Source organism: Paroedura picta, chromosome 3 (genome assembly GCF_049243985.1).
Source record: "Paroedura picta isolate Pp20150507F chromosome 3, Ppicta_v3.0, whole genome shotgun sequence".
NCBI classification, from domain to species: domain Eukaryota; kingdom Metazoa; phylum Chordata; class Lepidosauria; order Squamata; family Gekkonidae; genus Paroedura; species Paroedura picta.
The window spans coordinates 171383072-171407319 of NC_135371.1; the positions used below are offsets into that span (position 1 = coordinate 171383072).

Below are 24248 nucleotides of genomic sequence, written 5' to 3' on the forward strand. Positions count from 1 at the left end.
AGAAAACTCTGCCACGCTGCCGTCTGTTCAAGGGCAAAGTCACCCCCTGGGTAACGCCGTTCATTTCAGCAGGGCCCACCGTGGATGGAGACTGGCTACGATGGCTTTTTTAGAATCACACCATGAGAAGTCAGGGAAGAGATCTGCTTATGTACATCCATTAGCTATGATAGCTTAAAGAAAAAAAAAACTACAGATCTTATTAAGCACTCCTATACAGCTAAATCGAACCTCTGTGTGCAGAGGAAGTCTATCTGATTCTTTGAAGGAAGGGGAAAACGCCACAAAGAAAAGTCAAATGCTGCACTAAGTTGGACTTGGCCCAATCCAGCAGGGGTATTCATGCGCCGTGAATGCATCACTCTCTCGGTTTGTGGGCACATAATGCAAAATGCTCAGTTACTGGTAAAGGATGATGCGCCAGAATAAGTGAAGGAAATAAATAGCCGGAAGAAGAAACAGAGAGGGCCTGAAAGCTTTCCCCGTCCAACGAGAACTGCAGGTAAATTCGTTTCTTTACCTCTTGGGCGGTAGAAATGGCAATATTTTTGCCGTGCCATAAGCAGAGAGGTTTGCTTTTCGTGGAGTGGAAGAGCTTGGATTAGGAGCAAAAGCAGCCGGGTAAATTCAGTCATGGTCTGAATCAGAGCGCTTGTATTTCTCTCTCTCTGTTCCTAAGTCAGCCAAGCAGGTATTTTGGCCTCTTCTGCCAAAGACCCCTGCAGGTATTCCAAGGGATTGGCACGGTGGATTGGCCCTGACCTTCTCCTGTCCCCGGCTACCTGGCCCCACCGTCTGTTTACGAAGCGTGTTTGCGGGCTGCTTATTTTTCCCCCCCCTCCAAACCCTCATCAAGTGCCGAAAACAGGACACGGACTCTTCGGATATTTTGTTTTCATTTCATCTTATGGAGTAGCGGGAGAAGCTGGCCGCTCTCCAGTTGGGGAGACACGGACAATCACGGCTTGTATCGGGATGAATGCTACATTTATAGGTTCTTAAAAAAAAAAATTAAAGACACGCAATTCGCCCCGAAAAAAGTAACCGAAGGTTTTAAAAAGTGCGAATGAACGGGATCCCAGGGAGGAGCGTTCTCATCCGCAGAGCGACGTTTTCATGCCAGCTATGGGTCGGCTCCTGAGATATTCCGCCTGCCTCTTCTTGTTCCTGGCTCCTCTAAGCGCCGTGGGGCGCCCCACACATGCACCTTCCCAGGAGGTAAGTCCCGTTGGGGAACCAGCCAGGCACCAGGTCGGGTGTTATTCTGTGCTGTTTGCTTGTCTTGGGAGCGTTTTTGTAAGGGCCGTGAAGAACTCGAATCCTAAGAACTTCTGCATTCTCCTTGGAGGTCTTCTACTGAGTCAGACCTTTGGTCTGTCAACTCAAGGCCAGAATTGTTGACTCAGACAGGCAGCTGCTCTCCAGGGTCTCAGGCAGAGGTCTTTCACACCACCGATCAACCAGCCCTTTAACTGGAGATGCCGGGAATTGAACCCGGGACCTTCTGCGTATCGGGCAGATGCTCTACCACTGAGCCAATGGCCCTGCCCTATGAATGAACACACATGAATCTGCCTTGCACTATGACAGGACAATGGTCCATCACGGTCAGTGCTGTCTACTCAGATGGGTGACAGCTCCCCGGGGGTCTCAGGACGAGGTCTTTCCCATCCCCTCTTGCCTGGGCCTTTTGGCTGGAGATGCCAGGGATGGAACCTGGGACCTTCTGTATGCCAAGCAGACGCTCTGTCACAGAGACAGGGTCAAGGTCCTTCCCATCCTGTTCCCATCCAAGACATAGGAGGAAAGGTTGGGGGACTCGGTCTGTTTAGCCTGGAAAGGGGATCTGATAAACATCAAGTATTTAAAAGGGGGCCATGTAGACGATGGAGCAGAGTTGGTCTCTCTTGCCCCAGAGGGACGGACCAGAACCAATGGGATGAAGTTAATTCAAAAGAAATTCCGTCTAAACATCCGGAAGAAGTTCCGGAGCGGTTCCTCAGTGGAACAGGCTTCCTCAGGTGGTGGTGGGTTCTTCATCTTTGGAGATTTTTAAGCAGAGGCTGTAGAGCCATCTGACAGAGAGGCTGGGGGTGAAGGCTCAGGGGTTGACAGGTGACACTGAGTGAGCGATTGGGATGTGAGTGTCCTGCATAGTGCAGCGGGTGGGACTAGATGACCCAGGAGATCCCTTCCAACTCTTTGATTCTATGTTATGTGCTGTCTGGCAAATCCTTCTGCCTCTGTGGCACCGGCTCTTCCTTGTCGCTGGCAGGAGTGATGGTTCCATTCTCTGCACGGCCCCAGTCAGTCCCCACTGGGATAATTTGGGTCAAGTCCAGTCCCAGCAGCTGCCACTTGCTCCCATCCAAACTTGGACGGTCTAGCAATGATGGCAGGTGCAATCCATGAATGGAGAGATTTGAGGCCAGACATTTTTTAATGAAAAAAAGGTCTGTGTCCTAGAGTCACCCTTACTGTATAAAGCAACGTGTAGTAAAAAACAACAGCCGTAGTACAGTATGAGTAGAAAGACAAGAAAGGCGTTGTAACCCTATCGTCTCATGTCATCTTCTTTGCGATCCGCTTTTTTCTTTTTTTGCTGGGCTAATTAATGACATCCCATGATTCATTATGCAATTTTTGTCTGCAGTTTTCCTGACAGTAGAAGAAAGCTTCAAAGTGGGATCTATATTTTTGGGTGGCAAGATCTTTATTATTTGCCCCGGATTGCTCTGCAGCCTGGAAGTCAAAATATGAGCAACATTTAAAACCGGCCAGAGCTGCAAAGAAATGGGCGATGTAGAAATATAAATAGATAGATAGATAGATAGATAGATAGATAGATAGATAGATAGATAGATAGATAGATAGATAGATAGATAGATAAAGGTAAAGGTAAAGGTAAAGGTAAAGGTAAAGGTATCCCCTGTGCAAGCACCGAGTCATGTCTGACCCTTGGGGTGACGCCCTCCAGCGTTTTCATGGCAGACTCAATACGGGGTGGTTTGCCAGTGCCTTCCCCAGTCATGACCGTTTACCCCCCAGCAAGCTGGGTCCTCATTTGACCGACCTCGGAAGGATGGAAGGCTGAGTCAACCTTGAGCCGGCTGCTGGGATCGAACTCCCAGCCTCATGGGCAAAGCTTTCAGATGGCTGCCTTACCACTCTGCGCCACAAGAGGCTCTAGATAGATAGATAGATAGATAGATAGATAGATAGATAGATAGATAGATAGATAGATAGATAGATAGATAGATAGATAGATAAATAAAAAGCTTTTGAGTTCTAAATGCATTCAAGGAAGAACTTTGTGGCTCGTTTGAATAACAGAAAAATAAGATGAGAGCCACTGTGGTGTATTGGTTAAGATGAGTATCGGACTATGCTATGGAAGTTCTCTGGGTGACCGTGAGCCAGTCAAACTTTCTCAGCCTAGCCTACCTCGTAGGGGTGTCGTAAGGATAAAAGGGAGGACAGAATGATTGAAGTTGCTTTCAGTCCTCCATGGGTGGAAAAGGGAGATATAAAAAGAAATAAAATCCACATAGATAATAGAGCAGGGGAAAAGTGGCATATTTCCCACCGAATAAAATGTCTTCTGCTGCTGAGGCTTGAATTATTTTAGAAATCTGTCTTTTTCCCCAAATGGATTCCCAGTGCTTTCGAAATGTGATTTGATTTGAACTGGAATTGAAAGCATTCATTTTAGGGGGGGTTGACGGTTAGGAAAGGGATTCTGGGTTTGTTTTTTTTTGAGGGGTATCATCTGGGTGTGGAACTGAGGTCCCTACGGGTGGGCAGGTAATTGTGAGCTCTCTGTATTCCGCAGGGGGTTGGACTAGATGACCCTGGAGGTCTCTAGGATACATATTTCTCCCCAGCAGTCGAGACATTTTTTTTGAGAGGGGGGTTGTTTTTGTTGTCCCATTGCAGAAGCTTGAGAAAGAAGAACTGTACACAGAGACAAGTCTAAAAAAAAAAACAACTGAAATTGATATTCCCGAGTCTGTTCTGATCGATATGAGATTGAACTGCTAATGATATTCCATTTATTAAAAAAATCAAAAACAAACAAACAAATAAATAAGCATTATAACCAGTTTTCTACTTTCCGTTTCCTAGCGGAGTCATTGGCTACCGTGTCTTTCTCTTCTCCCGGTGAAGGAAAAGCCCATAATTAGGGGCAGATCCTGCCCATGAAGCATTTTGGCTGGCTTAACATTTGGGGAAGGCAGATCCAGTGGAAGGTCTGGGGATTAGGGCTACCAGATCCCCCCTAGGGACCAGTAAGGGGTTGGGGAGTAGTGTTGCCAGGTCCAGTTCGGGAAACTCCTGCAGATTTGGAGATCTGGGGAGGACAGGGAGATCTTTGGAGCGCAGTGCTATCCACCCTCTTGTGTAGCGGTTAAGAGTGGTGGCCCAGTCCTCCTTCACGTGCAGCCAGCTGGGTGGCCTTGGGCTAGTCACAGTCCTGTTAGAGCCGGTCTCAAAGAGCAGTTCTATCAGAAATCTCTCAGCCCCTCCTACCTCACAGGGTGTCTGTTGTGGGCAGAAGGGAAGGTGAATGTAAGCAGCTTTGAGACTCCTTTAGGCAGTGAAATGTGAGGTATAAAAAACAACTCGTCTTCAAAACATCTACTTTCTCCCAGGAAACTGTCATTAGAAGAGCTGTAATTCCAGGGGATCACTACGTCATAACTGGAAGCTAGCATCCTTAGAGGGAATGCTTGTTGTTACTGTGTTGTAGACCTTGAAGAAGAAGAAGAAGAGTTGATTCTTATATGCCGCTTTTCCCTACCCACGGAGGCTCAAAGCGGCTTACAATCGCCTTCCCATTCCTCTCCCCACAACAGACACCCTGTGGGGTGGGTGAGGCTGAGAGAGCCCTGATATCACTGCTTGGTCAGAACAGTTTTATCAGTGCTGTGACTAGCCCAAGGTCACCCAGCTGGCTGCATGTGGGGGAGTGCAGAATCGAACCCGGCATGCCAGATTAGAAGTCCGCACTCCTAACCACTACACCAAACTGGCTTGAGCAGGATGGAAGACAAGTGAAATTTTGTTGAAGGGAGGAACGTTCTGGGATCTATTTGGGGCATCTACCCCGTGGAAATAGTTTTCTGTCACAAACCGGCACTGAGCTTCAAAGGGAAGGGCATCGGTTTATTTGGAAAGATTTGGCCCAGTGAGCAACCAAAAGCTAAGTTGACAGAGGTGGAAATCTGGAGCGGGGATGGAATGGCAGGAGCTGAAAGGAAGAGCGGGTGAGATCCCTGGCTTCTCTGAGGTAAAGCTTGCCTGACCGTCTTCAGGAGCTTAGGAAAATAACTTTTACGGCCTCTTTGAAGGCACCTGGCAAGTTGGGGGAGGGGGGGTGGCGGATATGCAGAAGGCGGGATGAAGGAAGCGGTTGATTACCCGATGAGTCAAAACACACACGCGTGGGCCACGGAGGCCGCATCCCCAACACAGAACTGAAGAATTTCGTTGAGCAAATATGGGGGGGGGGGCTGGACGTGGGTTCCCATGTCAGTGATGGGATTTCAGCAGGTGTCTAATTAGATCACAGGGTTGCCAGCTCCAGGTGGGGGAATCTTCCAGGAGATTCATGGGGTGGAGCCTAAAAAGGACACGGAAGGACTTCAATAGGGCACAATAACGTAGAGTCCATCCTCCACCTAAAGCATCTATTTTCCCTGGGGAAGCCGATACCTGTAGTCTGGCGATGTGATGTCATTCTGGAGCATCCCCAGGTCCCACCTGGAGACTGGCATCTCTAGAGGGGAGGGGGCTGTTGTTGCCCCTGGAGAGGGCCAGGAAAAAAAAATACTTACCTGTCTTCGGGCTCCAGGCGGGCCCCGAACCGGCGCCACACGGGTTCCCTCCCGCTGTCTCCAGGCCGGGCGGAACTGTGAGCTTCTGTCGCCAGGCCATGCAGCCAGGCCCGAGTTCGAGGGCTCAGCGGGAGCCTTTCAAGCGATCTCCTGCTAACTGGAATGTCCTCAGTTCCCTGTTGTTAAACTTGCTTTCCCTCTTTCCTTTATTTTTTAGAATAATTGTGATGAAGAAAATAACTCTTTTTTTTTGTTTCCTCCACAGAGGTTTAGGCGACAAGCCAAAGCCCCCAAAACAGAGGTAGGCAAGACGTTCAATTACTAATGGACATTAAATTACTGCCTGTTTATTCAGTTTCAGCAAGAAACATTCTGACCTTTGTATCGCTTCTTAATAAATAGCTTTCGCTACAATTTATTTATTCATATTTATACAATGACAAGCTTATTTCCTTGAGAAGTCGACAGAGGTTTGACAACTAGCTGCCTTAGGGTCTGGAGTTCCCCCAGAATTACAACTGATCCCATAAGAACATCCAAAGAGCCCTGCTGGGTCAGACCAGGCGCCCATCTAGTCCAGCATCCTGCCTCACACTGTGGCCAACCTGTTCCTCTGGAAGGACAACAACAAGGTAGAGAGGCCGAGGCCTTCCTAAGAATATCAGGAGAGCCCTGCTGGGTCAGACCAGGGAGGGTCCATCCAGTCCAGCCTCCCGACTCACACAGGAGCCAGCCAGTTCCTCTGGAGGGCCAACAACAAGGCAGAGAGGCCGAGGCCTTCCTAAGAGCCTCAGAAGAGCCCTGCTGGGTCAGACTGGGAGGGTCCATCCAGTCCAGCCTCCCGTCTCACACAGGGGCCAGCCAGTTCCTCTGGAGGGCCAACAACAAGGCAGAGAGGCTGAGTGAGGCCTTCATGAGAACATTGGAAGAGTCCTGCTGGATGAGACCAACCAGTTCCTCTGGAGGGCCAGCAACAAAGATTCTGAGGCCTTCCTAAGAACATCAGAAGATTCTTCTGGGTCAGACAAGTGGGAGTCCATCTAGTCCAGCATCCCGTCTCACATGGGCCAACCAGTTCCCCTGGATGGCCAACAATAGGGGAGAGAGGCCGAGACCTTCAGAAGAACATCAAAAGAGCCCCTGCTGGATCAGACCAGTGGTCCACCTAGTCCAGCATCCCGGTGGGCCATATCAGCCTGTCTGTCCCCAAACAACCAGTTATGGGCCTGGAGAGGGTGGGAGGTGGAGGGCCCTGGGTGGGCAACATACACAGCTCTGCTTCCCCATCCTTTCCAACCTCCCTAAATCTCCAGGTTTCTCACAACCCAGAGTTGGCATGCCTGTACTCTGCTTTGAATGCCTCTTTGGTTTTTCTCTCCAGCTCACCATTTCCAGCTTCTTGGTGCGCTCAGCAATCGTGTCCCATTACGCTTCCACCCGGGTGTGGACGCTCATGAGCAACCCTCACGCCGAGGCCAAGGAAGCCATCTTTGACCTGGACCTGCCGAGTTCCGCGTTCATCTCCAACTTCACCATGTGAGTCCGGGCTACCGAAGGAGAGGCAGTAGGTTCCCCTAGGCCAGGGGTGGCCGAACAGTGGCTCTCTGGCTGCCCATGGGCTACAGTTGCCACAAGCCTGGAAGCTTTCACAAATCTAGTTTGTTTTGTTCATGGCACCTTCCAACGCCTGCCAATCAAGCTGCAGCAGGCAGCCTCCAAGCTGGCCGCTTCCCAAATCCCGGGGCTGTGAGATTTAGCCAGAGATGGCACGGGAGCTTTGAGGAGTTGGGGAGGCCCAAACAGTGCCCAGAAGAGTATGGGCATGCTTTCAGCCAGCCCCCCCCCCACACACCTCCCTGTCCTCAAAGTTGTCTTCAGTTCCCCTCCCCACGCCGCCCTCTCCGATCCAGCGCCGGACTGAGCCTTTTCGCCGAACCGGCCCCCACGTTCCAGTTCGATTTGGAGGAGCAGCGGTCTTGAGTGGGCCGGATCCGTGGGGACAAGGCAAGGGATTGTCCCTGCAGCCAAAGAAAACTTGGCCTCCGAGGCTGTTGGGTTGGCCTCCTCTCGGCTCACCTGCTCCGAGGGCCGGGAAGACAGGCCTGGCTTGTTAACGCTTCTCCGGGAAGTTTATTTTCCTTCATTGCCCGAGGGTGCAAAGCGGATTGTTAATCCCCCAGAGAACAGGGGTCTTTCTGGGGGGGGGGGTGTCGTGAATGCTCCTTCGGGGCAGCCAAGGGGCAGTGTTTCCACGGCTCCTTAATGTCATCCGTCTGGGGCAGGGGTAGTCAAACTGCGGCCCTCCAGATGTCCGTGGACTACAATTCCCAGGAGCCCCTGCCAGCATTTGCTGGTAGGGGCTCATGGGAATTGTAATCCACGGACATCTGGAGGGCCACAGTTTGACTACCTTGGAGGATTCTGATGGCTGGTTTATCTCATGAACTTCCCTGCCAGGGTGGAGGGACTGACAGTCAGGAGGCAGAGAAGGAAAAGACGGGGCTGGAGGGTGGCTGGAGAATTCTCTGGCGCTCTGCAGAGGGAGCCCTGAACTGAAGGTTGCCAACTTCCAGGGAGTGGCTGGAGATCTGGAATGATGAAAGAGATCAGGAAAAAAAAATTCACAGTCAGAGTAGTTATCAGGAAAAGATTTTCACAGTCAGAGTAGTTCAGCAGTGGAATAGGCTGCCTAAGGAGGTGGTGAGCTCCCCCTCACTGGCAGTCTTCAAGCAAAGGTTGGATACACACTTTTCTTGGATGCTTTAGGATGCTTTGGGCTGATCCTGCGTTGAGCAGGGGGTTGGACTAGATGGCCTGTATGGCCCCTCCCAACTCTATGATTCTATGATTCAAACTTCCATGGCAGAGCAGGATTTGAACTCTCAAGTCCTAATCAGGCCTTCTAACCACTACCATGCAGAGGGGAAGGCAGCAAGGGATGGAGGGGAGGGGAAAGGGGAGGAAGAAAAGGAGAGGGGAGGAAGGAAGAAAAGAAAGGAGGGGAGGAAAGGAAGGAGAAGGGAAAAGGAAAGGAGGGGAGGAAAAGAGAGGAGGGGAAGGGTGGAAGGGAAAAGGAAAGGAGGGGAGGAAAAGAAGGAAAGGGAGGAAGGGAAAAGGAAAGGAGGGGAGGGGAGGAAAGGAGAGAGGAGGGGAGGGGAGGAAAGGAAAGGAAGGAGGAAAAGGAAAGGAGGGGAGGAAAGTAGAGAAGGGGAGGGGAGGAAAGGAAGGAGAAGGGAAAAGGAAAGGAGAGGGGAGAGGAGGAAAGGAAAAAGAAAAGGATGGGAAGATAAAAGGAAAGGGAGAATATAAACACTGTTCTTCTTTTATTGCTGCAGCTATGCCTTTCTGCTGCTAACCCTGCAATGAAGAGACCGGGATATTTATTCCAAAGGAAAAAACAACAACCCTGAAAGTTGGAGATTCAGTAAATCAATGGTTGATGTTGAAAATGAGCCTCTGAAAATGCCCAGTGGCATGGAGCGGGCACATAACCAGGCAAACGGGGGCCACGAGAAATGCCACGGGTCAGCTACCACAGCAGTATTTAGGAAACCTCACGAGCCCCCTCCATGACACTGTCCCGAATCAACTGCGGTTCAGTGTGAACCGCTGGAAAATATCCCATCCTAGCCAGGGCGTAAGCCTGCCAGTGGCTCAGCCAAACCTAGGTTGGGTCCCAGACATTCAAGAGGTTGATCTCAAGCAGTAGATTGGGTGGTTGGGCATTTTGCAAGCTTTTACAGGACCGAGGAGAGCTCCCAGGGCCCACACATGATGGTCGAATGGTATTAAAAAACTCAGCTGCACTCTGATGTCCCATCAAAGCCCTGTTCCTCCCATGCTGCTGCTGGGGATGCAGAGGCCTAGAGTCCTCTCTGCTGCCTACAGGGCTAGTAGTGACTGAGAGACCCATCCTCCGTATTGACAGCTGCTGTTCCTTTAACTCAGGGGTCTGCAACAAGAGACCCCTGACCGGCTTCCTGGTGCTGACCAAGTGTTTTAAGAAAGTGGGGCCTGGGGATCCCCTGGAATTCCAGCTCCTCTCCAGACTGCAGAGATCAGTTCCCCTGGAGAAAAGGGCTGCTTGGGAGGGGGGCCTCTGTGGCCTTGGACCCCACTGAGGGTCAGGGATGCCAGCCTCCAGGTGGGGCCTGGGGATCCCCCGGAATTCCAGCTCCTCTCCAGACTGCAGAGATCAGTTCCCCTGGAGGAAAGGGCTGCTTGGGAGGGGGACTCTGTGGCCTTGGACCCCACTGAGGGTCAGGGATGCCAGCCTCCAGGTGGGGCCTGGGGATCCCCCTGAATTCCAGCTCCTCTCCAGACTGCAGAGATCAGTTCCCCTGGAGGAAAGGGCAGCTTGGGAGGGGGACTCTGTGGCCTTGGACCCCACGGAGGGTCAGGGATGCCAGCCTCCAGGTGGGGCCTGGGGATCCCCTGGAATTCCAGCTCCTCTCCAGACGGCAGAGATCAGTTCCCCTGGAGGAAAGGGCTGCTTGGGAGGGGGACTCTGTGGCCTTGGACCCCAATGAGGGTCAGGAATGCCAGTCTCCAGGTGGGGCCTGGGGATCCCCTGGAATTCCAGCTCCTCTCCAGACTGCAGAGATCAGTTCCCCTGGAGGAAAGGGCTGTTTGGGAGGGGGACTCTGTGGCCTTGGACCCCACTGAGGGTCAGGGATGCCAGCCTCCAGGTGGGGCCTGGGGATCCCCTGGAATTCCAGCTCCTCTCCAGACTGCAGAGATCAGTTCCCCTGTGGAAAATAACAAAAGGCGAACTATATGGCCTTGCACCCCACTATAATCCCTCCCTTCCCCAACTCCCACCCTCTCTGGGTCCACCCCCAAAATCACCAGGATTTCCACCAACCCTGCGCTGGCAGCCCCAGCCATTCAGAGACTCCCGGCAGCTTTGGTGTGAGCAGACCTGTTTCTCCTTTTCTTCCAGAACTGTTAACGAGAAGACCTACGTGGCCGAGGTCAAGGAGAAGCACCAGGCAAAGAAGATGTACAACGAAGCCCTCCTGCAGGGCAAGACAGCGGCCCACGTCGGCACCAAGTAAGAGCCCCTCCCTGTCCCGCTTGGCCTCCCTCGGAGAGAGCCCTCCCCCCGCGACACGACTGCTAGCGCAAGGTTTTTCCAGGGACCGCGAGACCGCGAAGTTCAGGGTGTCGGCCAACGTGGAAGCCGGAGGGAAGGTGGCCTTTGAGTTGACCTACGAGGAACTTCTGCAGCGTCACCTGGGCAGGTACCAGCACGCCATCAGCATCCGGCCCCAACAGGTGGTCAGGAACCTCAGCGTGGAAATCAGCATATCCGAGCGCACCGGAATTGACTACGTGACCGTCTTGCCCCTCCGCACGAGCCGGCTGCTGACCAACACCCTCCGAGGTACGGGCTCCTTGTCTGCCCATTGGTAGACATCTTCCAGCTCCCCAGTTAATCTCTGGGACAGTACTGCGCTAGCTTTATTTTCGGCTCTGCGTGACCATCACACATGGGCCTGCATTCTACCATTCTGGTTGGCTGAGGATGAAAGGCAATTTGGTGGAGCCTGAGGGGGTGGAGTCTGGTGAGGGGAGGGACTTCAGTGGGGCATGAAGCCACAGGGACCGCCCCCTGGAGCGGCCATTTTCTCCAGGGGAACTGATCTCTGTCTCCGGGAGATTGCCTGCTCAGGGCTGGGAAATACCTGGAAATTAGGGGGGTGGAGCCTGAGGGGGCGGAGTTTGGTCAGGGGAGGGACTTCAATGGGCTGTGAAGTCTACCTTCTGAAGCGGCCATTTTCTCCAGGGAAATTGATTTCTGTTCCCAGGAGATGAGTTGTAAAAGGAGATTTCCAGCCAGGCAACTGGATACAGAAGCCACGGTTTGTGGCTGGTTCCCACGTGGCTGTCCATCCCTTATTTTTTCTCAATGATTTCCTACTGAACAAGTAGAATGGGTCTCCGTGTCTCCAGTAGAACTGAAATGTCTCCAAGGTACTGCCTGTGTTGTTCGATCCGCAATGGCCCTTTGCCACTTATCCTGTGAACTCTGCGGTCATCAGAGGTCGGCCTGCCCTCGATCCTGCCGATCAAATTTACCTTTGCTCAGCAGGGGACTCCAAGGCGCCTCCGTCCACCCGCGTGGAGAAAGGATCGCACTGCGCTTGGATAGTCTTCGCCCCGACGCCCCAGGAGCAGACCGCCTACTCCAACGCGGGAATCGTGGCAGATTTCGTAGTTCAGTATGATGTGGCCATGCCAGACGTTGCAGGTGACGTACAGGTAAAGGTGGAGTCGATGCATCCAGAGCCTGCGTTTTTGCTGCTGCGCGGAACTGGATGGGCCATCGGCCTGATTGAACATGGCTTCTCTAGGATTCTTCTAACCCAGGATATCTAGGGCATGTAGACTTCCTTCAAAATGGATGAGGAGGGAAGGAAGGGGGCCCACCTCCAGGTGGTTACACAAAATAAGGAGATACTGGAAGAAAGAGCTACAACCAGCACATTTCTTCCTATCCTCTTCAACTTTATCTACAGACATGCTGGAGCATTCCCCGGTTCATGAAATGCTTTCACATAATAATTTTCTTCAGTGACAAGCAATCCTTTTATGTTGATCATAATAGCCCCCTATTGTTTAAATTCAATTAATTGAATTAGATTGTATTCATTAACAGCCTTATAGAGGGAGCCCAGTTTTGTTGGACAGTTGGTAGTTTTTTGTCAACATGTTAGTTGCAAAGTCATGTCCGACCCATCGCGACCCCATGGACAATGATCCTCCAGGCTTTCCTATCCTCTACCATTCCCCATTTAAGCTCGCACCGACTGCTTCAGTGACTCCATCCAGCCACCTCATTCTCTGTCGTCCCCTTCTTTCTCAACATATCCATGTTTCCTCTATATATTTGTGAAACAGCCTGGGGGGTGGAATGTTTCTGGCTGTCCAAGTTGGAATAGGGCCAATCAGGGTGTCCCTGCCCCTGCAGCTCCTGCCCTCCATCCCTGGACTCTAGCCTCTTTGTTCTCAGACCTGCCTCAGTGCCTGGAGCCAGTAGCAGAGAGGGCCTTGGGCAAAGGGTCGTGGTGGAGGGCCTGCTAACGAGGCCCTCCTGGCCTGCTAATGAGGGCCTCCTGGCCTGCTAATGAAGGCCTCCTGACTGCCTGGTAAGGAGCTCTGCTAACGAGCTGGCCAGCCCCCACCTGCCCCACTTGATTCAGGTGAGAGCTGCGGCCCAAAGCCACCTTAAGCTGCCTGGCCAGGGGCCAGGGGAGGGGACCTTTTCAAGGCCCATTCTTAGGAACAGGCTTTGAAGGTAGTAATCAACATAAAAGGATTACTTGTCACCGGAGAAAATTATCACGTGAAAGTGTTTATTGAATTGGGGAACGCTCTGGCATGTCTTCCACCTGTAAATAAAGTCGAAGAAGGTAAGAAAGAAATATGTTGCTTGCAGCTCCATTATTTTCTTATGTTGTTTAACCTTTGTACAGGACAGACTCTCTTTTTGAACCTCCGGGTGATGGTTAGACATCGCCTTGGATGACAACTGCTGGTCTTCCAGGCGGCAGAGATCAAGTCCCCGGGAGAAAATGGCCACGTTGGAAGGGGGATTCCGTAGCATGAGAAACTCCGCCCACCTCAGGCTCCACCCCCAACATCTCCAGCTATTTCCCAACCTGGGACTGTCTACCCTACAGGGTCACCCTGCGTCTATTTTAGAGAGGGAAGACAATACATGAAAGGGACTGTTGATGTGGGTGATTTGGGAGACAGGTGACTCCCCGTCAAGGCAGACAGGTGGGGCCCATAGGGTCGCTTCCATTCCTTTCCTAATAAAACAACAGCAGCCCAGGACCTTCTAGCAGCTTCTTATTTTTAGCCCCCCCCCCTCCATTTCTCTCTCCCCTTTTAGATCTACAATGGCTACTTCGTGCACTACTTTGCCCCGAGGGGGCTGCCCCCCATCCAGAAGGACGTGGTGTTTGTGATCGACGTCAGCGGCTCTATGTACGGCACAAAAATGAAACAGGTGAGCTGAGCAGACATGGGAAGGGTACGTTGCTCACATTTTTTGGCCTAGGAGAGGTGGAATCCTGTGTAAGCAGAACTGAGGGTTGTAGCACAGCTAGGGAAGTCCGTGAACTACAATTCCCATAAGCCCCTGCCAGTGTGTGCTGAGCAGCCGACCACAAGGAATTAGCCTCTTGGAGTTGGTGGAACAGGCTTCCTCGGGAGGTGGTGCGTTCTCCAACTTTGGAGATCTTTAAGCAGAGGCTGGAGAGCCATCTGATGGAGAGGCTGATTCTGTGAAGGATCAAGGGGGTGGCAGGTGACAGTGGATGGGCGATAGGGTTGGGAGTGTCCTGCAAAGTGCAGGGGGTTGGACTAGATGACCCAGGAGACCCCTTCCAACTCTATGATTCTATGATCCAATTTTTAAAAACTGTATTCTTAATGCACACAGAGGTTTATAAATAAGGTGAACGCCTCGGCCCTATAGAAGTTTTAACAGCAAAACCTAGGAACAGATGAAGATAATCTGTCTCTTGAATGAAAGAGAAAGACAATATTTATGGCCTGCCTTTTGCAAACTTTTCTGGGTACCCTCTAGGAAGGAACGCCATCGTACCTGCTTCCCAGTTCCCTTCTGCCCTGCCAATTTTGCAGGACACAAGAGTCATTAACCCTTCCAACAGGCATCATTCCTTGAGTGATAATGAGTAAACCGGGTCTTTCCCCCGTCTCTTGCTGACTCTCCCCAGACCAAGAAGGCCATGCAGGTGATACTGAGCGACCTACACCAAGAAGACTATTTCAACATCATCACTTTCTCCGACGCAGTGAATGTCTGGAAGCTCGGCCAGTCCCTCCAAGCCACTGCACAGAATATCCGGAAGGCCAAGGACTACATCAACAAGATGGAAGCAGATGGCTGTAAGTAACAGCCAGGGGTAGGGGGGGCTGTGGTGAGGGTGGGGAGATCCAGAGACAGCCATTGACCCCTCTGAAGGAATTCCCCCAGTTTTGCTCTAGGTAGATGGAGGCTACGAATTCCCATCTTCTCGAACTTGAGGGCTCCCCCCTTAGAGATGTCAATGAGGAATCTGATCCTTAGCTGTACGAGTCTATCTCTTCCCGTAGAGTAGTGGTTCTCAACCTGGGGTCGAACGGCCCTTTCACAGGGGTCGCAGCAGGGCAACCGGCTTGGCCAGGGGTGGGGGTGCCATCCACACGACAGCCTTGCGGGGTAGATAGAGACAGAGCGTTCGTCTGTCTGGAGCAGCAGAAAAGAGCGAGATTGGCATGACGGGACAAGAGGCAGAACTGAACTGAGAAACCCTGGGGAAAAAAACAATTTATATACAATCATGAACCAGGGATCTTCACACCATAGGTCAGTTTCGGTTTCATTTCGGTGAAATAATTGCATCGTTTTATGGTTTGGGGTCACCCCAACATGAGGAACTGGATTAAAGGGTCGCGGCATCAGGAACGCTGAGAGCCACTGCTGTAGAGATTCTTTCCCGAGGGAAGCCCGGAATCCAACTTGACTTCCCCTGCCTTTCTGATCCCCAGGGACAGATATCAACGCGGCTCTGCTCGCGGCTGCCGCTGTCTTCAACCGGAGCGCCACCTCGACCGGGAAGGCGATTAGGGAGCAGAGAATCCCCCTGATCATTTTCCTGACAGACGGAGAGCCCACCTCCGGCGTGACGTCCGGCAGCCGCATCCTCGCCAACGCCCAGCAGGCCTTGAGGGGCACCATCTCTCTCTTCGGCCTGGCCTTCGGCGACGACGCAGACTACGGACTGATGAGGCGCCTGTCGCTGGAGAACAGAGGTGTGGCCCGGCGTATCTACGAGGATGCCGACGCCACCTTGCAGCTGAAGGGCTTCTACGACGAGATCGCCAGCCCTTTGCTGTACGACGTGGAGCTGGCCTACCTCGACGGGGTAGCGCAAGACCTCACCCGGAGCCTCTTCCCCAACTATTTCCAGGGCTCGGAGCTGGTCGTGGCCGGGCGGGTGAAATCCGGGGTGTCAGAACTGCGGGTACGCACCACAGGGAACGGCCACGAGGGCCCCCTGAACTTGGAAAACGACATTTCGGCCAACGTCACGGAAGCTGCCCCCTTTGGCTGCCTCGGGGACGCCGGTCAGATCGGCCACTTCGTGCAAAGGCTCTGGGCCTACTTCACCATCCAGGACCTTCTTCAGGCTCGTTTTCGCGCCAACGACACGGCGGCCCGGCGCCTGCTGACCGAGAAGGCCACCAACCTGTCTCTCAAGTACAACTTTGTCACGCCGGTCACCTCGCTGATCGTGGTGAGGCCGGAAGAGAAGAGAGAGAAGGGGCGACCGGCCAAAGCCACCGCCCCTCCTGGCGTGACCAGACCACCGAAAGCTGCACCAGCGTCAAGAACAACTGGATCGCCGCAGCACTCCAAAGTGGCTAAAACCCCTCTTGGCGTGACCCCTGCCATTGTCACAAAATCCGTCAAAAGCACATTGCGGCCCGGAGCCGTTCCCGTGACAGCAACGGGGATCACCAAACCAGTCCGGCCCACCTCTTTTCCAGTCGCTGCCGCCGCGACCACCACCATCCCCAGCAGCCCCACGTCCCCACTACCGACTGCCACCCGCGCCAAAACCATTAAATTCCCCCCAGTTCCAGGGGCTACGGCCCCCTCTCCAACTCCCGCTGTAATCCGGGGCTCTGCCAAGCCACCTAGAGCTAACCCTTCCATCCGGGCCACTAAGGGACCCGTCAAAAACCTCAAACCCATTCCGACCCGACCTGGTAGGCTGAGGATAACAGTTCAGCCCCACTCGGCTCAGGAGACGAGAGGAACGTCCATGACCAAAGTCCTGGGAGGAGCCAGCAGCACGATCATCGACGTACCGATGACCGTGGACCCGCTCAGCAACATGAAGGTTCTTGGGAACCATTCCAGCAGCGGAGGGCAGCACGAGGCCACGCCGCTGCCAGCCACCAAACGCCAGCCACACGCACACTGGCAGGGGGGTGACACCAGGATGGAGAACATCCCTCGGAATAAGACGATGGCCAAGGGCGGGACCGGGGCGGAAGGGGGCACCGAGAGGCCTCCGCAGAACAGAACTGATCCGTGGGGCGCAGTTCCCACGGCTACATCGCCGCCCGCCCTGGGAACAGAATTATCCAGCAGGGCTCCTAACGCGACCTCTGCCGGAAACATCAGCCTCTTCCTCTTACCTGGCGAGTCGGAACTGCTCACGAACACCGGCCTGGACGTGGAATTCGTGGAGTCGCTGAACCCCCCTGCGGTGTATAGTTTTGTGACGGCGGAGCAGCAGCCAGGTAGGGGCCTGGGCGTAGGGCGGGCTTTACCGTTTTGTGGGCTGGGGGACCTTGGACCTCCTACTTAGCGAGAGGTTGCTCCAGTTGCTTGATTTGCATTGTGCAGGGGGGTTGGGCTAGATGGTGGATCCTTCCAACTCTATGATTCTGTGATATCCGTGTTGCTAGTCTCTTATGAGCTGGAAGTATGGTGGTCCTGAGGCCTAAGATCTGATATACCACTGATAACTTCCCCGGTGCCTGCCAAATGTTCATAGCCAGTGGGTAGGGCTTTTACCCAACAAGGCTTCTGATTGGCCATTTGAGATTTGATTGGTGGGGTAGAATTTCTTTTAACGTTGGTCTTCATTGGCAAGTATGACCAGAACACAAGGAGGTTCACTGACTGACTGAAGGTAAAATGTGGCAGCCATTTTGTGACTGGCCCCGCCTCCTTTGGCAGCCATTTTGTGACTGCGCTTTCCACTCTGTGTCGGAATCCCACAGGGGACCATGGTTACAAAATGTTGGGGACCCCTCTTGCCTTACCACGCCCGAATAATTTAAGTTCTCGTCTCTGCTTGTCTCCTCCTCAGTTAGCATGGATTATGAAGACTATACAGGTAATGTATAATTAGATATTGCTAATTTTGGGGAGCTAATGAGGTCATCATATTCCCTTTTTTTTGGGAAAACAGTGCAGTGTAATGTTTAGTCGGAGTAAGATCTGGGAGAATGGAGTTCAAACCCCCACTCTGCTGTCAGGCTGATTGAGTCCCTCTTAGCCTTCACTGCCTCAAAGGGTTGTTGGGAAAGGGGGAAGAGAAAACCGCATATTGTGCCCTGAGGTGCATTGAGGGAGGGCGGAATTAAACCTTTAGGGCTTTCTCACGGTCTTCTTGGTGTGGTGGTTAAGAGCGACGGCTTCAAATCTGGTGAGCCGGGTTTGATTCTCCGCTTCCCCACACGTAGCCAGCTGGGTGACTTGGGGCTAGTCACAGTCCTGATAGTGCTGTTCTCAGAGAACAGTTCTCTTAGAGCTCCCTCAGCCCCACCTACCTCACAGGGTGCCTCCTGTTGGGAGAGGAAGGATAGGCGACAGTAAGCCGCTTTGAGACTCCGTCGGGTAGAGAAAAGCAGGGTATGAAAACCAACTCTTTTTCTTCTTTGCTCTCTGGCTTAAGGAACCAGGGATGAAAAAGGTCACTGAAGCAACCTGAAAAAAAAAAAAACCTACCATTTAGAAGTGCTTGGGTTTTAACTCACTCCCTTATCCAGGTGCCCTGTCAGCTTTGACACTCTGATGAATACACAGGAGGGCCAAGCTGTGGCTCTCTAAATGGCCATAGACTACAATTACCATGAGCCCCTGCCAGCTCTGAAAATGGGTTATTGACCCTAGGAGGAAATACGCTTTGTTGTCCTTTGAACTAGTGTGCTAGAAGGATAGAACTTGGCCCACAATCCGATGGCTAGAGAGGGGCAGCATTTTTAACATCGCTCCTGCGTCTCTGTCGCCTGGAGTTGGCAACCCTGCTGTGCTGACCACGGAAGCTGAGGGCTAGAGAGGTTTGGCTTCCAAACTATGCTAACTGCTGAAATTTTTTTTGCAGATTTCTTAGAAGAGCGGGAGGGCGATTCAGGTACGTCCTCGCATGCTGGAGGCCCCCAGAGCTGACACCAGCTCTGGTTTTACTGGTTGGAACAGGAAAACAGTGTCCCCGTGGCCCCGAGGAGCCAGCAGACATGGACTTTGCCCAGGGACCTTACAGCTTCGACTCAGAATGGGCGGGGGGACACCCCACACTGGCATCTCACCCAACCCAAGAGGAGCTGGCATGTTTTGAACCACGAGGCCCATGAAGAGTTTTCAGGAAGGGGTGCTTTTATTTAGCAAGGCCTTTGATTACCCACTGATTGAAGGGATGCCAGCCTCCAGGTGGGGCCTGGGGATCCCCCAGAATTATGGCTCATCTCCAGGCGACAGAGACCAGTTCCCCTGGAGAAAAGGGCTGGTTTGGAGTGTGCAAAACCAAAAAAAGGAAACCGAAACCCCACCCTGAACAGAAAGGAACCCCAAGGCTGAGCTGTAACAACAATATCAAAAAATCTTTACAAATATTTATTAAGCAAAGGGCACTGATTCAGTGTTTTTAAAACGTAGTAAAAGCAACACGTGTCTAACGGCACATGACAGAATAGACCGAATGTGTTGGAACCCAGGGGGGTCTTCCTCGGGGATCGAATTATTGCGTGGAATGCTCTTTTGTACAAGATCAACATCTAAAGGCTTGCTGGGCAGCCAAGAAAAATCTGTTCTGTGTTGCTCCAAGTAGTCTTTCAAAAGTATCTGGTTATAAAATATGTCTTATCTGCGGCCACCACTCACAGCTTTTGCCTAGCTGTCCGTCAAGAGTGCATTCCCGTGTGTGCCGGAAAAAAGTCGAGTTAGAGCAACAGAATAGGCTGCCCAAGGAGGTGGGGAGCTCCCCCTCACTGGCAGTCTTCAAGCAAAGGTTGGATACACACTTTTCTTGGATGCTTTAGGATGCTTAGGGCTGATCATGCGTAGAGCAGGGGGTTGGACTAGATGGCCTGTCTGGCCCCTTCCAACTCTAGGATTCTAGGATTCTAATACCTAATAGATTGGTTGGGGCCAGTGATTCTATAACCTCCCCCCAAACAAACACGTCTCCAAATAGAAATTATGCTGGAAACGATATTTCTATTGATGCTGCTGCCGGCTATGGAACGTGGCTTGAAACTTAAAAAAAAAATGTTATTAATTTTTAACTTACATTATTCTTATTGTTGTACACTGCCCTCAGCCAGTTTCCTGGAGGGCGGTTTACAAATCAAATCAAATCCATAAAAATATAGAATTTTCATTCTATATTTTCACCTTGTTGTAACCTGCCCTGAGATGCCAGGGAGAGGGCGGATCATAAATACAATGCAATGATAACAATGACAATTATTATTATAATAAAAAGATTAGAAGGGTTCATTTGCACTTGGCACCACTAACATGGCCTCCCCCTTTCCGCAGACCAACTGATTGATGCCTCTGGTGGCCCCTTCATGTTCTCCTCTTGGGGTAAGTCCCTCCCCTTTCAGCCCACCAAGGACTCCTCCGGGATCGCGGCCATCCACCCGGCCTGAACCCTCTGCTTTCTGATTGGTTTGCAGTGGATGGAGACCCCCACTTTGTGATACGGTTACCGCGGTCACTTGGGAACCTGTGCTTTACCCTGGACGGGAACCCAGGAGATGTGTTGAACTTGGTGAGCGACCCGCAGGCAGGTAAGGAGAGGAGAATCCTGGCACCAGGATGGCCACTGGGGGGTTGGGGGGGGAGGTGGGGTTGCAACATACAGAATGAGAAACTCCTGGAGATTTGGGGGTGGAGCCTGGGGAGGACACGGGCCTCAGTGGGGTCCAAGGCAAGAGTGTCCCCCCAGGCCCCACCTGGAGGCTGGCATCCCTGACCTTCAGTGGGGTCCAAGGCCACAGAGTCCCCCCTCCCAAGCAGCCCTTTCCTCCAGGGGAACTGATCTCTGCAGTCTGGAGAGGAGCTGGAATTCCAGGGGATCCCCAGGCCCCACCTGGAGGCTGGCATCCCTGACCCTCAGAGGGGTCCAAGGCCACAGAGTCCCCCCTCCCAAGCAGCCCTTTCCTCCAGGGGAACTGATCTCTGCAGTCTGGAGAGGAGCTGGAATTCCAGGGGATCCCCAGGCCCCACCTGGAGGCTGGCATCCCTGACCCTCCGTGGGGTCCAAGGCCACAGAGTCCCCCCTCCCAAGCAGCCCTTTTCTCCAGGGAAACTGATCTCTGCAGTCTGGAGAGGAGCTGGAATTCCAGGGGATCCCCAGGCCCCACCTGGAGGCTGGCATCCCTGACCCTCCATGGGGTCCAAGGCCACAGAGTCCCCCCTCCCAAGCAGCCCTTTTCTCCAGGGAAACTGATCTCTGCAGTCTGGAGAGGAGCTGGAATTCCAGGGGATCCCCAGTCCCCACCTGGAGGCTGGCATCCCTGACGCTCAGTGGGGTCCAAGGCCACAGTCCCCCCTCCCAAGCAGCCCTTCTCTCCAGGGGAACTGATCTCTGCAGTCTGGAGAGGAGCTGGAATTCCAGGGGATCCCCAGGCCCAACCGGGAGGCTGGCATCCCTGACCGTCAGTGGGGTCCAAGGCCACAGAGTCCCCCCTCCCAAGCAGCCCTTTTCTCCAGGGAAACTGATCTCTGCAGTCTGGAGATGAGCTGGAATTCCAGGGGATCCCCAGGCCCCACCTGGAGGCTGGCATCCCTGACCCTCAGTGGGGTCCAAGGCCACAGTCCCCCCTCCCAAGCAGCCCTTTCCTCAAGGGGAGTGACCTCTGCAGTCTGGAGAGGAGCTGTAATTTAGGGGGATCCTCAGGCCTTACCCCAATTCCATGCCCAAATCCCCCCCCCCCCCGAAAATAAAAATCCAGGATCCCTGGCCAGTCTGGTCCGGAAGAAATTCGCTTCGTGATCCCTGAGCATGCAAGAAAGGGCCCCAAGAGCCAATCTGCCTGTTTACTCACAATCTTCTACTACTTCTACTTTTGGGGACAAATGGTGAAATAAAAAATAACACGCTAGACAGCTCAATGAATTTCTGCCGGGGGCTTGAAGCGTAAAATGGGAGACGCCGCTCTCTTACCTTAGATCCAGCCAGACTGTTCTAGGGAAAGAGGGATTTCTCCTGCTGGAGCCCAACTTTGAGAGCCAAGAGCAGCGGCCTGTAATACGGAGAACCAGGTTTGATTCCCACTCTTCCACATGAAGCTGGATGATTGACCTTGGGCTAATTACAGTTCTCTCCAAGCTCTCTCAGCACCACCTACCGCACAGGATGTCTGTTGCGGGGAGAGGAAGGGAAAGGTGATCGTAAGCCGGTTTGGGCCTCCTTCAGTGAGTGAAAAGCACGGTACAAGAAGCAACTGAAACAAATTGATGTACAGGCAGGGGAGAACAAGAAACAAACGCCACTCAGTTCCCCTTCTACTCCAGCAGCTAGACAAGAAAATTATATTCTGGGCCTTCGGCAAGTATGCCCCGATCATCTGGTGCAGGAAGCTATAGCCGAGCAGGTGTGATTGAGCCAGTGTGGCTTCTACACCTGTCCTCCAGGTGAGAAGCATAGGAAGAATGAGAATGGCTTTCCCACAGCAAGCTGATGCCCTCTTGATATTCTCCCTTCCAGGGCTGGAGGTCAAAGGCCACTTAATGGGAGCCCCCCTCAGGCCGGGCCACGAAGAACGTCCCCGCACCTACCTCGATGCCATTAGCATGGGGGTAGACCATCCCCGGGCCGCCTACGTGGTCAAGGTGACGCGGAAGGGGGTGACGCTACACGGGGAAGATACGCTGGTGGTGCCTTTCACCCAGCGGGCTGTCATCCGGAGGTCAACGCTGGTGATTTCCGTCTGGCCCGAGGCCAACGTCACCGTCTGGATCGGGCAGGGGGTGGAGTTCGTCATCTTGCTCCATCGCTACAGCCACCCCACGGCCCTGCAGCTGGACCACCTGGGCTTCTACGTGATCAATGGGACAGGGCTCTCTGCTTCAGCGCATGGCCTGCTAGGTGAGCAGCTCCTTCTCCAAACATGGGGCACAGGAGGGGGAATTGTGTGTGTGTGTGGGGGGGGGGGAGGCAGGTTATCCAGCTCCGTTCTTGCTGTGTGTGGCTTAATCCAGTCTGGCCTCTTCTGTGGCAGGAGTCTGGAGGGCTAAGTCAGGGTCTCTGTATTTTAGGACAGGGGATTCTTTAAGAGAGCCAGTTTGGTGTCGTGGTTAGGAGTGCAGACTTCTAATCTGGCATGCCGGGTTCGATTCTGCGCTCCCCCACATGCAGCCAGCTGGGTGACCTTGGGCTCACCACAGCACTGATAAAACTGTTCTGACCGGGCAGTGATATCGGGGCTCTCTCAGCCTCACCCACCCCACAGGATGTCTGTTGTGGGGAGAGGAAAGGGAAGGCGACTGTAAGCCGCTTTGAGCCTCCTTCGGGTAGGGAAAAGCGGCATATAAGAACCAACTCTTCTTCTTCTTCTTCTTCTTCTTCTTCTTCTTCTTCTTCTTCTTCTTCTTCTTCTTCTTCTTCTTCTTCTTCTTCTTCTTCTTCTTCTTCTTCTTCTTCTTCTTCTTCTTCTTCTTCTTCTTCTTCTTCTTCTTCTTCTTCTTCTTCTTCTTCTTCTTCTTCTTCTTCATCATCATCATCATCATCATCATCATCATCATCTGGAGGGCCACGGTTGGGCCTCTCCGACTGTATATTATGTGCAGCGCTTACCCCAAGGTCTATCTGTTGTTCCGCAGGCCAGTTCCAGAACGGAGACTTCCGGTTTTCCCCAGATCCTGCTCAGGGAGCCAAAGACGCCTGGTTCCGGTGGGCCGCCCGCAAGGTGCCGGTGGCGGAAGTCACCAAGGTGCTCAAGGATTCTTCTCAAAGGGCTCACGAGACCCCCTGCTGGCTGGTGAAGCGGAAGGACGTGGAGGGGCTTTTGGGGGCCCCTTACAGCTCCTTCCTGGCCACCCACATGCCGGAAATGTGAGCCGGTCACCCTTCCCGTGGGTGATGACCTCCAGCCTGCAGCCGTTGCACCAGGGAGCCACAGAATTCTAGCGCTATTCCGCCTCCGTGGTCTTCTCCCCACGCCCGGTACGTTTGCTATGGGGAGACGGAAGAGGGGGTGTCCGTCCTCTCCCTTTGGGGTGGAGTCCAGGAAGCAGAGGAAGAGATGGAGCTCCGACTGAAGACAAGATCTGACAGCTCTTCCCATTGCACTTAGAACAAACCATCTCCCCTTCCTGAAATTTGGCTGACTTAACATAGAACAGGGTATCAGGGTATGACATTTAACAGCACTGAGGGGCACTTAATGGCTTTTAAACGGCACACACAGCTGCCTTTCTTCTGATTTTGGGGAGCCATCGTCCTCCTTCAGCTGTGGCATTAAAGCTACGGGGTTTGTGTACTTTTCCTTAGAGCTTCTGCAGACAAATGAAAGCCCCGATGAGGCAACAGACTGACAGATCTGCTTAATTTTTGAATTAAATTGGGAGATGAGACTTTGCTCTAA

General features: G+C 52.8%; 1 protein-coding gene and 1 non-coding gene across 3 annotated transcripts; one reads left to right on the plus strand and one right to left on the minus strand.

Annotated features, from left to right (window-relative positions):
• Positions 1-1043: 1043 nt before the first annotated feature.
• On the plus strand, positions 1044-24248 carry ITIH6 (inter-alpha-trypsin inhibitor heavy chain family member 6). Of its 2 annotated transcripts, XM_077329547.1 has the most exons (15): positions 1044-1218; positions 6103-6138; positions 7219-7373; positions 10780-10890; positions 10976-11223; positions 11932-12101; positions 13738-13854; positions 14588-14759; positions 15402-17165; positions 17741-17767; positions 18758-18787; positions 20194-20241; positions 20334-20447; positions 22370-22750; positions 23485-24248. In XM_077329547.1, the coding sequence occupies exons 1-15, from the start codon at positions 1117-1119 to the stop codon at positions 23718-23720; spliced, it is 3711 nt and encodes a 1236-aa protein (XP_077185662.1). In that variant the 5' UTR covers positions 1044-1116; the 3' UTR covers positions 23721-24248. The 2 variants fall into 2 exon arrangements, with proteins under 2 accessions (XP_077185662.1, XP_077185663.1); XM_077329548.1 differs by lacking the exon at positions 17741-17767.
• TRNAI-GAU (transfer RNA isoleucine (anticodon GAU)) lies at positions 1474-1545 on the minus strand. The gene has a single exon. It is a non-coding gene; the product is annotated as a tRNA-Ile (tRNA).

Bases quoted from the DNA above. Each gene is read 5' to 3' on its own strand.
- ITIH6 (XM_077329547.1), top strand. From the start codon at position 1,117: ATGCCAGCTATGGGTCGGCTCCTGAGATATTCCGCCTGCCTCTTCTTG. The intron at 10,891-10,975 runs GTAAGAGCCCCT...AGGTTTTTCCAG, and splicing joins GCGGCCCACGTCGGCACCAA to GGACCGCGAGACCGCGAAGT. The intron at 13,855-14,587 runs GTGAGCTGAGCA...GACTCTCCCCAG, and splicing joins ACGGCACAAAAATGAAACAG to ACCAAGAAGGCCATGCAGGT.